The 13,433-nt window shown below is 27.3% G+C and overlaps 2 protein-coding genes across 3 annotated transcripts in view; one reads left to right on the forward strand and one right to left on the reverse strand.

Annotated features, from left to right (window-relative positions):
• The first annotated feature begins 1,903 nt into the window (after positions 1 to 1,903).
• LOC126846422 (ubiquitin-associated protein 1) lies at positions 1,904 to 5,861 on the forward strand. The gene is made up of 6 exons (XM_050585801.1): positions 1,904 to 2,104; positions 3,077 to 3,210; positions 3,559 to 3,677; positions 3,752 to 4,378; positions 4,464 to 4,646; positions 5,281 to 5,861. The coding sequence occupies exons 2-6, from the start codon at positions 3,150 to 3,152 to the stop codon at positions 5,512 to 5,514; spliced, it is 1,224 nt and encodes a 407-aa protein (XP_050441758.1). The 5' UTR covers positions 1,904 to 2,104; positions 3,077 to 3,149; the 3' UTR covers positions 5,515 to 5,861.
• A 1,641-nt stretch (positions 5,862 to 7,502) lies between these two features.
• The window catches only part of LOC126846973 (dystrophin-like), a 40,527-nt gene continuing 34,596 nt past the window's right edge, over positions 7,503 to 13,433 (reverse strand). Inside the window, exons 57-69 of one of the 2 annotated variants that reach the window (XM_050586890.1) lie at positions 12,833 to 12,958; positions 12,640 to 12,770; positions 12,304 to 12,498; positions 12,089 to 12,225; positions 11,789 to 11,993; positions 11,455 to 11,725; positions 9,937 to 10,457; positions 9,717 to 9,863; positions 9,258 to 9,495; positions 8,725 to 8,806; positions 8,557 to 8,646; positions 8,262 to 8,287; positions 7,503 to 7,982 (exon numbers count right to left, since the gene is read on the reverse strand). In XM_050586890.1, the coding sequence (XP_050442847.1) occupies positions 8,262 to 8,287; positions 8,557 to 8,646; positions 8,725 to 8,806; positions 9,258 to 9,495; positions 9,717 to 9,863; positions 9,937 to 10,457; positions 11,455 to 11,725; positions 11,789 to 11,993; positions 12,089 to 12,225; positions 12,304 to 12,498; positions 12,640 to 12,770; positions 12,833 to 12,958 (2,169 nt within the window). In that variant the 3' untranslated portion in view covers positions 7,503 to 7,982. The remainder of the gene's footprint in view (positions 7,983 to 8,261; positions 8,288 to 8,556; positions 8,647 to 8,724; positions 8,807 to 9,257; positions 9,496 to 9,716; positions 9,864 to 9,936; positions 10,458 to 11,454; positions 11,726 to 11,788; positions 11,994 to 12,088; positions 12,226 to 12,303; positions 12,499 to 12,639; positions 12,771 to 12,832; positions 12,959 to 13,433) is intronic. The other variant, XM_050586889.1, reaches the window with a different exon arrangement.

Genomic DNA, 13,433 nt, shown 5'->3' on the forward strand with positions numbered 1-13,433 from the left:
TTGGTCTAAGTTAAACCAAAATGGCGTTTAATCATAGAAAACCATTATATAAGTTAAAAATAGTATCTTGAAGGTTATACAAATTAACCGGTAAAATATTGTCATGGTCAAAATGTATTAAAACTTATTTTTTTTTTAAATATTGCCTACACAAAACTTCTTAAAAGTAGACCGCATGCAATATTCTTATGGGGCCTCTACATTAGTATTTATTAAGGCGCATTGTATAGGCAATTTTTTTACTAAAACTTAATATTTTTAAATTTCATACTACCATAGAAAAGAAGTATTTGTTTTGATATATTTTTTTTCAACTTTTATAACAGGATTTATTTTTGAACAAAAACATATTATGTTTCTTCTTCGAACAGGACTTACCTAAGTCCTGTTCGAAAGTCCTTACTACTAAGTCCTACTAAGTCCTTACTCCTATTTAAGTTTTGAAAAAAAAATTTAATTATTCATTTTCAAGGCATCGATAGTGGCACAATTTTAAAATTATTTTTAGTTATTATTTTAGTGTAAAAAACTGCAATTAATTAATTAACAAAATATAATTTTAATGTTATGCCACAATCGATGCCTTAAAAATGTTTTAAAGAGTTCAAATATTTGTTCAAAACTTAAATGTGAGTATTTTTAGGAGTTGTTCGTCTGAAGTAGAACACCTTAATGGAGTCACATTTAGTCATATCTTTCATTATAAAAGAGAAGCAACTCCAAAAAATAAATTAAAAATAGAAAACACTGAATGAATACTTGTATGCTTTTTCCTACATAATAATTTACATAAAACATTATTGCAAAATCAATTGCAAAGAGATAATTCACTTTTACAATTGAACGACACACGTATAAAATTCTACAAGAAGGATTTTGCTTTACCAGTCAATTCTGCAACGTGTGAGCGAAGTGTACAGCTCAATTAAGATAATTGTTTCTATGAGTAAAAGTAGTCTTGGATTACAAAAAACTGTTTTGGACAAAAAAGCCAGACATTTCGACTACATAGGATAGCCCAATTTAATACTGTAGAGATATCCGAGTTCTTTTGTTCTGATTCGTGGTCATTACTGTAGTTACATCGTCAATAGTGTATTAGCCTTAGAACAACTGAATTAGTGAATATAGAGCTTAAGTAATGCAGTGAACTTTGTTAAAATTACTTTCAGGTGAATTCACCCGGTCACCCGGCCAGAAATAAAACAATGTAATCAGATTAAATGATTGTTTAATTAATAGTATATGTTCATATATTGCTATTTTAACATTTTTTTTACATAATATACATATCCATATTATATACAGAAACAGTCAAGTACTATGTATTAATATTTTGAAATAAAAAAACTTTTGATTAATAATTATAAAAATAACAAGTTAAAAAATGTTATGATAAAATTATATAAATTAAAAAATGATAGTTATTTTTGGTACTTTTAAAACCTTATTTTTATACATAAAAAAATATAACAAGTTAAATACATTTTATGATAATATAAAATACATTTAAAAAATCTTTTTGTTTTTATTTTTGGCACTTAGTTTGCTGAATTAGTTATTTATTTTTATTTTATTGAATTAACGCCTGGAAGACTCAATAAGTTATATATGTATATAAATATAAAACAAATTAATTAATACGTTTTATGAAAATTGAATATAAAAAAAAATTGTTGGTTTTTAGGGCACTTCTAGTAGACGAAAGAGTAAAATGAGTAAACTATTGTTGATTTTTGTCCAGCCGATTTTGACTTATCGTTGCTATGCGACAAACAAATTATGTTATTATTACATTGTTTTTAGCCAGTACAAAAAATATTGTTGTATTTTATGGTAAAGGTCAGGTTCTAACCTGATATTGATAAGGCAATAATGTTATCAATCCTTTTTCTTACATTATGGTGTAAACCTTAAGGTGTTAGCAATAACTAATATCAAAAAATACAAATATAGTAAAAATTAAAATGTTTAACAGAATAAGTGCAAATATATTGTTTTAAATTGCTTAGATTTTTTTTTTCATAACAACTATTTTTTGGTTTAAGATTATTATTATACAAAGAAACAAAAATTAGTTAATTCGCAGAACGATGTTATGATTGTAAGTTATCTTTAAACAATCAGTAAAATAACTTTAACATTTTTTTCCCAATAATAAACAATTTCGATCATATAATTGTATCATATGTCATGAAATAAACTACTGTATTTTAAATAAATAATACATGTTGTGGGCTGGGTACTATATTATAAACCGATTAACAATAGGCACTATGTAGCATATTAGGCTTTATTTGTAAGACACTTTACTATGATAGTTCCATTGTTCAGTTAGTGTGTTTATCGTTAGTCATGGGTTTCACAAAGAAAAATAAATTTGACAGAACATAGATTAGGTATTTGAAATAAATAATAATTTTGAACGAACATATTTTCCTACGATAACACTAATAATGTATTTATACAAAAAAGTTATTTTATTTTACATTAAAATAATTGTACATGAATGCGTTAAAGTTTTCGTGGATTGATATATCATTTGAAAGAGTTATGGATATATCCACGTCACTAAACGTCGCCATATAACTAGTGATGTGGATATATCCGAAACTCTTTCTAATAATAATTGTATATTAATATTTTAGCCAAAAAATCTTTCTTTTCATGGTAATATTGTTATGTTAGCTGTAATTTTAGTGTTATTCAAATTATACAGTCAACTAATATAGTCAATTATATAAGACAATTTATTTGCCTAAATATAAATGTCCAACAATTAAGATCAATGAATGTATAATATAGTCAATACTATATTATACATTAATCATTATATCATTATATATACATTATAATTATCATTAATATAATTTAGCCTTGTCATTCTTAATGTATTATGTTAATTTAATTTATTTGAATTTGTTCATGAATCCTATAACTGTTAGAGTTAAGATTGTTTTATTTTGAGTAACACTAATAATAAACTCTAACAATGAGTGTATGACAAAAATTGATGTCCAAAACCATTTTCTATAAATTTAATATATAATATATATATATATATTTTTTAATATAGTCAAAGTCTTTGGGTGGACTGCCGACCAGTTTTACTGTTAATTTGATGAAGTACCAAAAACTGTTTATATTTTATGTGCATTGAGCCTAACATGTCCTATGGTGGAAGTGAAGGACAAGAAAGCGACAAAAATGGTTTGTATGATTCACGTCAAATTTTTTATAATACTACAGTGGACTCTCGATAATCCAGCAGGTCTCAGACCAGGGTACTCCTAACCAGGTGGATTAACAAAAGCGCCAGATTAGTGGAAGTTTATTAGAAAAACAAAATTTAATTTTTGTTGTCTTTGCTCACAAAATTACATTAATAGCACTTTTTCTTAAAGTTTGTAATTTTTCTTAAAAAAAAAAAACAGCATTACAAAAATAATAGTGCCGGATTACTGGATTACCGAGAGTCCTCTGTATTATATAATATTATAAATACCATTTTGTATTACTCAAAACAAAATTGATGCATTTTAAAAATTTGTATAATAGGTTTTTCTTATATGGATGGCATTCCGGTCAAGATTATTAAAAAATACAAACCGCCAAAAAAGATAGCACTACCTAGCGTGCTTCAACACAAACCAGTATCTAATGCTGTGAAATGCAACGTGAGTTAAATAATTTTAATTATTGTTGTTTATGTATAGTAGAATAATTTATTTTTACAATTATGTGGTTCCAGTACGATTTTGTATTAGAAAAAACCATATTAGAAAAAATGTCAATATGGAGTAAATTGCGAGAAGATGCTCAAACAAAGCGCCATGCCAAAGCTGAAGAGTTTAAAAAATTAGATTCCTTTGATATGGATAGATTATCACTATTAGATCCAGAACAAACTAAAAACACAGAAGTCTTGCAACCAATTCCTGCTCAACTAAACTCAAAAATGTCTTCACATGACACAATACTTTTAAAAAATTTTAACATATCAGATTTTGAATCTGATACATCCAGTCCATTTGATAATATGGAATTGAAAACTATTAACGACTTAGAAGAATTAGCTACTGTCTTAAAACCTATTCCAACTACTTTTGTCAATAAGACCAATAGTTCTCAATTACCAGATGAAAACGCTTCGCAGTACTACTCAACACCCATTTATAATAATTGTTTAGAAAATTATCGGAGCTATCAATATACACATAGCACATCTAGTTCACAAACAAAACAATCATTAACTCGAATTCCTAATTCAAATATATGTGATAAGGAAACAACATTTGTACCTCCTGTTACTATGCCAAACGTATTGTTAGAACTCAAGGCTGATTTGGACTCTATAAAATATAATAAGGAATCAACAGTCAGTACTATTTTAATAATGTTAATAAACATTTCTATAGCAATTAATAACTATTGTATATATATATATTTTTTTTTTTTAATAGAATGATTTGCCAAAGTCACTAAATTCCCCATTGAATGGTTCAGAAAAGTCATCTACGTTTCCTAATCCATATAGGTCTCTTTCACCATCAAGTAAATCTATGGTAGATCAAATTAATCAAATGGGCTTTCCATCATCACGTGCAGCGAGAGCATGCAAATTATTTGGAAAGGATGAATCCAAGGCAAGTGCATTGTACATTAATATGTAAATTTTTCTACATTTCTTAACGCAACACTTTTTTTTTATAGAATATTTACAATCATTAGGTCTGTTCATTTGTATAATTTGATGTTTTAATTGTTATTATCATGACTTCTTTTTAAATAAATATTATTTAGGTTTAAAAAATAATTAAAAACTTGAAATGTGTGGTTACTTATAATAAGATAAATTTTATTGTTCACTAATCTCCGTAAATAAATTTATATTCTAATAAATTATAATATTATATTATCAAATCAACAATATAAGTATGAAAAATATCCCTACCAAATTATACGCCACTGATTGATTATATTAAAAGTAAAAACTGTAATGGAAAAAATAATATTTTTATCTGTGTTATCTAAGGTAGAAGCAGATGTTATGTTCAGAGTATGTAATAGCTTCAAAGGCGACTCTACAGCCAGTACTTTATTGTATTAAGCCGTTTTGTACTAAAAATACATCTGGGTCAGGTCAAAATGTTTTGGATTAAGCTAACTTCTTATAATATTAGGGCTGTATGCTCTATTTTCTGATATTCATCCGCACATGACTTATATTAACATTGTATTGTGGATGATATTTATATGAGCAATTTGTTTTTATTTTAGGTTATAGAGTTTCTTATTCAGATACATTCCATTGAAGAGTCTAGTGGTTATCCAGCTGACAGAGTAGAACAAGCACTAGTTGTTAATAATTTCAATAAAGATGACGCTGTGGCGTTTCTAAAAAATGTCGATAGACTCATTGACTTTGGGTTTCGTGAAGAAAATATATGCAGTGCACTTGTCAAATGCAATAATGATCCTGACAAAGCACTTGACAGCCTTGTATCTTATTAGAGATCGATTAACTATTATCAATGTCTACAATCAATTTATTGTTTGAAATGTATTATTTATAACCAAAGCAGGTGCAAACAATTCTTTGGGATATATATATATATATATTACACACTCAAGTTAAGTACATTTTAAAAAGGAAAACATGTACGATTGTGTAATAATTATTATTATATCATTTTTCTTGGGAGATATTATGTTATGGTACATTATGTCATCTATCCTTAATGTAATTTGCATGTCCATTTTTTATTAAATGAATAATTTTATATATACGTTTATAGTTTATACCACTATAAGTAATATGATACAGAAACACTATCATTTAATTTTATGTGTACCCAAAATATGTGATTTTATATTACTAAAATATTTTGTAGTTAGTTGCTTACATTTATAATTATTTTTTTAAGAAATATAATTTATGTAAGCATTTGTTCTTTACTTCAAACAATGAATTATAAATGTATATTATAGTATTTTATAATATGTTGATTGTTGATATTCAAACAATATAAAATTAATTATATACTTAAGTAACTGTGTTTTCTGTTATTTATAGTGACTTGTGTAGTAATTTATAGTGTTAGGATTTTAAAATAAAATTAATTGATAAATTGTCATGAGCATAAGAAATTAAAGATCCATACTTACTAGATTATAATAATTTATATTTATTTACCATTTTATTAAATTTTAAAATTAGGGATTTTGAAAATATTTTTCTTTAAAATGTATATACATTATACTTAGTAAAATACAAATAAATCATCGTAAAACCAATAATTTCTCAGCTCTGCAACAAAGCTATTTAATAATTAAATTATGTTAAGAAGCAAAAAATAAGTTGCACATCAAGTCAAGAAAAACAGTAATATGGTTGCCAAACCAGAGTTTCTCGCTTTCCGAGTACATTATACTCTACAATCTTGCTACTGATGAGCTGAGACCTTATCTTTGACTTGAGTCTCTATGCCTTTTTAATGTCTGTTGGTTAACAACTGTATAGTTGTTTTTATTTGTTAGTATGATTGGAATTAAATGTAATTTGGTATGAATACATGCTAAGAACCAATCCGTTAATTTTACAATAGAACTTAGCAAAGAAAATCAACATTTTTATCAATGGGTTTGATAGGTTTTCATGCTTGTTGCACAACGGTAATGTGCAATACAAACATTTTGAGATGTGTTACGATTATTAAAATAGATTACGATTGGTGCATAGCACAATAATTCGCAAAAAGATGACAACCAAACCTTCAATTGTTAAATAACAGAACATAATATTTTATTTTAGTAATAATTATATTTTGTTATTGCTATACGTTCCATAAAAAAAAAAGATACATAATAAAGTATTAATAATTAAAGTCATGATTTTACATTCACGATTCGTAATATATGTATAATACTACTAAACTATAAAATAAAAATAATAATTTAATATAATATGTGTAAACATTTAACTAAAATTCAATACAACAAAATAAATCAATAACTATATTAATTTGTTTTCTATTTAGAATAAACACAAAGAAAAAATATAAATACAATGGCGGGAATATGGTACAAAAGTTGTGATTGTCCTTTTAAGTTATTGAATTTATATTATTACATCAATAATATTTTTTAATCCCTATTTGTTCAACATAATTGTTTTTAAAACTGTGAAAAAGAAATATTTTTAGTTTTACATTTTGATATGTTAGGTAATTAGTCTAAGGTAGGACATATTGTTTATACAACCAATGTTATAAAACAATTCTAGAGAAGTTAGAATGACAAATGTTCAAAAACATAAGTATTTAACAATATTAACATGGTATAAAATTATTTGTCCCAAATAAAATGTTAATAAAAGTTAAAATATATTTTTTTCATTTTATTTTTATAATAAATCAATTGATTATGGTTTGCAGAAAGCTGGAGAATCAATAAAGATATATAACATTGAATAAATTATGTCACAATAATATATTATTATATTTTGTTACAAATTTATGAATTAAAATAACAATATTTTAAATTTTAATACTTGTGAAGGATGTTGAAAAGTATTTTAGAGGTACTTTTTTTTATACTAATAAAAAAATAATACTTTCGTTAATTAACATTAAAAGAAGAATATATAATTGAATACTTGACATTTAAATACTAACATGTATAACCAATATAAATCATCATTATAATAAAACCATTTAATTTTAAAGTGTTTGTACACTTTTAAAAAGATATGAAATTACATTTTATCTAGACTGCCGTTTTAATCTTACTATTCTAGTTGTTGTCAATGAGCGTTTTTTTAAATTTAAATATAATAAGTATTGTTATACACAATACTTATTATGTATAAATATAAAAAGTTGAAATAAACTACTCTACTTATTATTCAAACTATTTTTATGATCTGTGTTCATTAGTTGTCATGGCAGTCACTAGTTCGGTAACTACTTTACCTAAATCACCTGGAAATATTAATAAGATTAATAATATAATGTTATAATCTGGCAATTTGTGTAGATCAGCATTAGTACTAAGTGATTGAAGTAAGAACAGAGTTTGTAACTGTATAAGTCAATTTTTTCCTGTCAACTGACTGCATATGTCAAGGCAATCCACTCTATTAAATAAGTAGAATAATGCATGCACAGTCAGGAAATGAAGGCAGGAAAATTACTTTAACACACAGTATGTGAATGTAATAATTTAATAATATTATGTTTAATGAAATTGACTATACAAACCTAAAGTTTTCCATTTCCATGAATTGCTATTAAAAACAATTATAACATTAGAAAGATATAATATGTAAATAAAGCCCAATCAATAATTAAAATAAATAATTTTTACAGTCATTCAATAGGGGGAGGGGTTAATCGTTAGGAGGGCTACACGCTATTAGCTTTAATTTTTACCAAACATTTTATATAGTGATGTAGATATTTTAATTGTGATATATAAAAAAAGGCTGCATAAATGATTAAGTTAAAATCCTAATTGGGCTTTATTTGTCATGTAATCATAAGTTCCCAAACAAACCTGCCATATTGTGTAAATTACCAACTGCGTGTTGGGATGCAGGTAAAGGCGGCGGAGGAGGTCTTTCTAACGTGTTACGACCTGTGTTTCCTGCAAAATATTTATACATAATAACAAGGTTGATTTAAAAATGATAAAAACAGATAATTAACTATGTTTATAATGTACCAGGTATATCTTTGGCGTGTTGAAATGGAGAATCGCAAGCCAGTTGGGAAGCTGTAACTGATCTCGTTTGTAGTGTTGCAGGCTAAAAAGAAAAATGTATACATTTAATACAGTGTTACCCAACCTTTTAAACTCTATGGACTACACAGGAAAACTTTCAATCAGTCGTGGACCATCATTATCGGTCGCAATAATGATTATAATTACACACACTCACTTGAGTATAATATCAGACTATTCAACTGTAACATTACATGTCTTCTATTATCAGAGAGTATCTGTTATTTTAATATCGAGATTTATTTAATTTTTAATAAAAAAAAAAAAAAAAAATTGAAATGGAAAATAATCATTAGTACCGTGGACCACCTATGACCACTCTATGGACCATCGGTTTGGGAAACACAGACTAATTAACTACATAGATAAATGAAATATTTACTAATACTACTTTTTAGTGAAACGTTTTTCAAAAACATGTGTTTAAGACCTTAAAGACTAAAGTAATAGTTTAATGATATAAATATAATTACTTCTTCTAATAGCTGACGAAGTCTTTGCAGTTGAGCTTCCAGTTGCCTGTTATGGTCTTCCAGAATTTGCATACGTGCTTCTAAACGACCTTTGTGCTGACGCAACATTCTTGCTTCTGATACCATATCGACATCACCATTACTATTGGAAATTGTACTGCGAGATACTTTGCCACCTGTGCCCGTTTTAAGTTTTTCATATTCTTCCTGTAGATGTGAATTTTCGTCTTCTAGTTCTCTAAAACATCATAAAAAAAATTATATTAAAAAAATGTTAATAATGCTAAAATAACACCGGGTCTTCAAATGAATTCTTTCAGTAAGGCCCAATAATCTGTTATTACTAATATACATTATATAAACAAATATTAATAATAATAAAAATAATTTTTTTGATCAGTTTTGCATAAAATGTTTTTTTTGTTTTTGGTTAAAAAGAAACGCTAAAATGTTTTTTACTTAATCATAGCTTCTAGTTCTTGTCTTTGATCTGCATCAATAGCTACCATAATTTGGACTGGACTTTTTGGAACAGATGGCAATGTTTCAGAACCACCACCATTTAATGAATGACAATATTGTGCAATCAGTTGATGTTCATCTTCTCTACAATATTAAATACAAATATTAATTAAAATCTATACTATCATATACTGTCACTATTATTTTTAACACATACGAATCTGGAGTGGAATTGCTACGTGTTCTATACTCGACTTCCGCTAGACGCGAAGCGTACATCTCGAGACGGTTGTGCACATCAGGTATGGTGGATGGAGTATTGGAATGTTGTGGTGAAGGTGAAGGACTTTCCAAGGCATCACCTTCTAATACTGATTGGACAGGCAAATAACCAACGCGAGGGTGCTTCTTGAAATAACGTTTAGACTTAAATTTATTACGTAAGGCACGAGTGAAGTCGCGAACATCTTCACCAGATGTTGTTGTTGTGCAGTACTCTTGCATGGGATGAGTCAACTTATGATGTTTAGCTTTACGGCCAGAAAAAAAGCATGTCTGACACATGTCAAAGTTAAAACACTTCAGACATCGATATCTGAATCCTATTATTGGATAAGCTTTACATGTATTGCATTTGGCTTGATGTTTGGCAGATTCAGCTTCAGCTAACCGGTGTAAAACAGCTAGCCAAACCATACTTTGAGGTTCATGTTGAAGCCAAACTAAGAAGTGCATTGCCTGTATAGAAACAAAAAAGGTTGTAATTATTATTTAATTATAACTTATAAGGTTATGAAAATTCAGTAATAATTCAATATTTTTTTTTGAACTTTCTTGAAAACCTTAAAATTAAAAAACTGTATTTTAATTAAAATAAACTTTAAATTCATTTTGTGAAACTTTATACGAGTTTCTCCTAGAACTATGTATTTAAAGACGACAGTCACCACTATATTTTTGAAAAACCACTTGAAATACTTCAGTGAAATTTTTACAGCATATTTTATACATGAAAAACTAGTAAGTAGTAGTAGTAAATGAAGATTACGATGCTTTATAACTTTTTTAAAAATAGTCGAAAAAGTTCTAAATTTATATGAATTGTTCTTCAAACATAGTACTATCGATAAACATTAAAAAAAATATCATAAACTCTTTCCCCTAGAAGCAAAAACATTTTTTTCTTTATTTCACTTTTTCAAGCAAAGTTTTAGATCTGAAAATTAGACCAAAAGTGGATCTAAAATGGAACTATAACATACAATTTTCTCAAAAATCTGTAGTCAAATTTTTTTTTTTTATTAAGGAAACACCCCAAAAATAGGGTAAATTTACACTTTGGCCGTAGTCAGTTTCTAGGATGCAATGTGTGTGTGAATCAACAGTCAACAGGTAATGAAAATATTTTCATTATATTGTTAATTACGATATATGGGTAACTATGACAGTACATTTTTATAGACAGACGATCATCCCTTATCGTATCCACCCTGCACAAAACTAAATATTACATTTTAAGTATATTATTGCTGGTCTCACGATATCTTCTAAACCACTATAACTGGTTTGAACATATTATCCACAGATTCGCATCGAAGTGTTTATTTAAAAGTGATTTTAGTATAAGAACTTGGTATTATGTCAACAAAAAAATTGTACAAAAATTGAAATTTTTTTTTCAACCCTCTGATTATCGCTAATCCCTTAATTAAAAAGCCAAAATTTGAGCACTTACTTCAATCACAGACTTATCTTTGCCAGCCTTTTGGAAACAACTCCTCACAGAGGGTTCAATATTGGAGCCACCAAATGATGCTATTTCACCTAATTGTCGAGGCAATTGAATACAGTCATGTAATAAAAGTCCCAATTTTCGTTGGTCCACTTGTCTATTTGGATCCGCTATTAATCTGAATAAGTAGCGGTATTTTTCTTCTACGTGTCCTTTACATAATAGAACTAAACCAACTTTAAATGATAGAACACGAATTTGGCCTGTTCGCTGACTAAAATGATTAAAAATAACAATTTATAATAACAATTTTTTAGGAAAAATGATAAGTACATACCTATCATACACATTTAACAGCCAATTAAGTGACAGGTCAAGACACAATGGTACATGTACTAAAGATGGATGTTGGGATGCTAATGTATCAAAAATAGACCCTAGAATAGTTAACATTTCAGAAACAGTAATTAATTTGTCGTTTTGAGCACGTAGACCATGGTTATCAAAGGCTTCCACAGCTGCTTCCAGAGACAATAAATCAACTGAAAATTTTTTTATAAACAATTATTATTATTCATTGAGAAATAACGTGGACATAACTTATACGTAATATATGAAATTTGTATTTAATACTTACGAGACATTCGTTTTTGGACTGTTCGTAATTTCATAGCAGTTCTATAAGCAGAGAATCTTACATCGTTAAATTCTGACAAAGAAGACATTAGTTCAATCATTTTTGGATGATCCCAATTAGTTGATTCACATTGATGACTAAAATAATTATTACCGATTATTTTAATTTTTATTAAATTTAAATTATATTTTCCAAAGTAATTGTAAAATTTTTACTTTATATAATATGGAACTTTATTGGGAGTGGTTGCTCGTTCCCACGGAGGATCCACTGATCCACTTAACAACAATGAAGTAGACGCTTCACTATGACTACCAGGTGACGTTCTATTACTATGACTCAATACACTTTTACCAGTATCACGTATCAGTTTATACCTTTCATCCATAGCAAGCTGTAATATTTTCCACCTATAATCGAATATTTTTTTGGTAAATTACAAAAATACTTAAATTAAAAATAAATATGTATGTATGAAAACATTAAATTTTCTTGAAAACCATATATTATACTTCATAACATAACTATTAATTGTAGAACATTTTCCTTACCTATTATTAATGTCGTTTAACATATTTTTATTAGACAAAGATAATGTGATATTATTGGATGTAAGGATGCTAGCTTGGTCATTGACGTCTTCTAATAGTCTTTGAACGGGATTTAATCGGTCACCAAATTGCTATATAAATAAAAAAGATAATTTAAAATCATTATTACTCAAGGGTAAATAGTTTCAATTACTCTAAGTTCTTGAAGGCCTTTAGTGGAGTCTCCAGCATTTGTGAAAGACCAAGATTTGTACATAGCCTCAACACTGGCTAGTTTAGATGTACTATCTTCAAGGCCTTTCTGGAACGCTTGCATTTTCTGTGAATACAAGAAAAACATTTTTAATACTACTGAAAAATACCACTTGACCGATTTAGTACAAATAAATATAAAAATATAAATCAATTGGCTATTGGCTGCTACACTAGTAACACATGGTTGTTGTGTAAAAATAGTTTATTACTTCGTTCTGCGTACTTACTACACATAATATAAGCATATAACCTATTTTTATAGGTTTTGTAGTGATTTGAAAGTTATATAAATAGATTAACCAATCGAATTGACGAAAAATTAATCGCTCCCTCCTGGACCCGCCCTGATATAAATCATAATTGCATGTAAGTGATTGGCGATTGAATTTTTCTAAAATTAATGTAAAATATACTTAATAGTTATAATCTATTTGTACGAGTATGATCCATCCCATACCCAAGTACGTATTTTTTAGACTTCATTTTGTCTTTAACATCCGCGCATAAAATCTTAACAAGCCAGTTCAGGCATCTATTTT

Source organism: Adelges cooleyi, unplaced genomic scaffold, assembly GCF_023614345.1.
Source record: "Adelges cooleyi isolate 19-005CV unplaced genomic scaffold, UGA_ACOO_1.1 ACOO_flye_CR_arks_rails_tigmint_CR_PRNA_9, whole genome shotgun sequence".
Classification (NCBI taxonomy): Eukaryota; Metazoa; Arthropoda; class Insecta; order Hemiptera; family Adelgidae; genus Adelges; species Adelges cooleyi.

Coding starts and splice junctions, on each gene's coding strand:
- LOC126846422 (XM_050585801.1), top strand. CDS start 3,150: ATGTGCATTGAGCCTAACATGTCCTATGGTGGAAGTGAAGGACAAGAA. Junction 3,211..3,558: donor ACAAGAAAGCGACAAAAATG/GTTTGTATGATT, acceptor TTTGTATAATAG/GTTTTTCTTATATGGATGGC. Junction 4,647..5,280: donor TTGGAAAGGATGAATCCAAG/GCAAGTGCATTG, acceptor TTTTTATTTTAG/GTTATAGAGTTTCTTATTCA.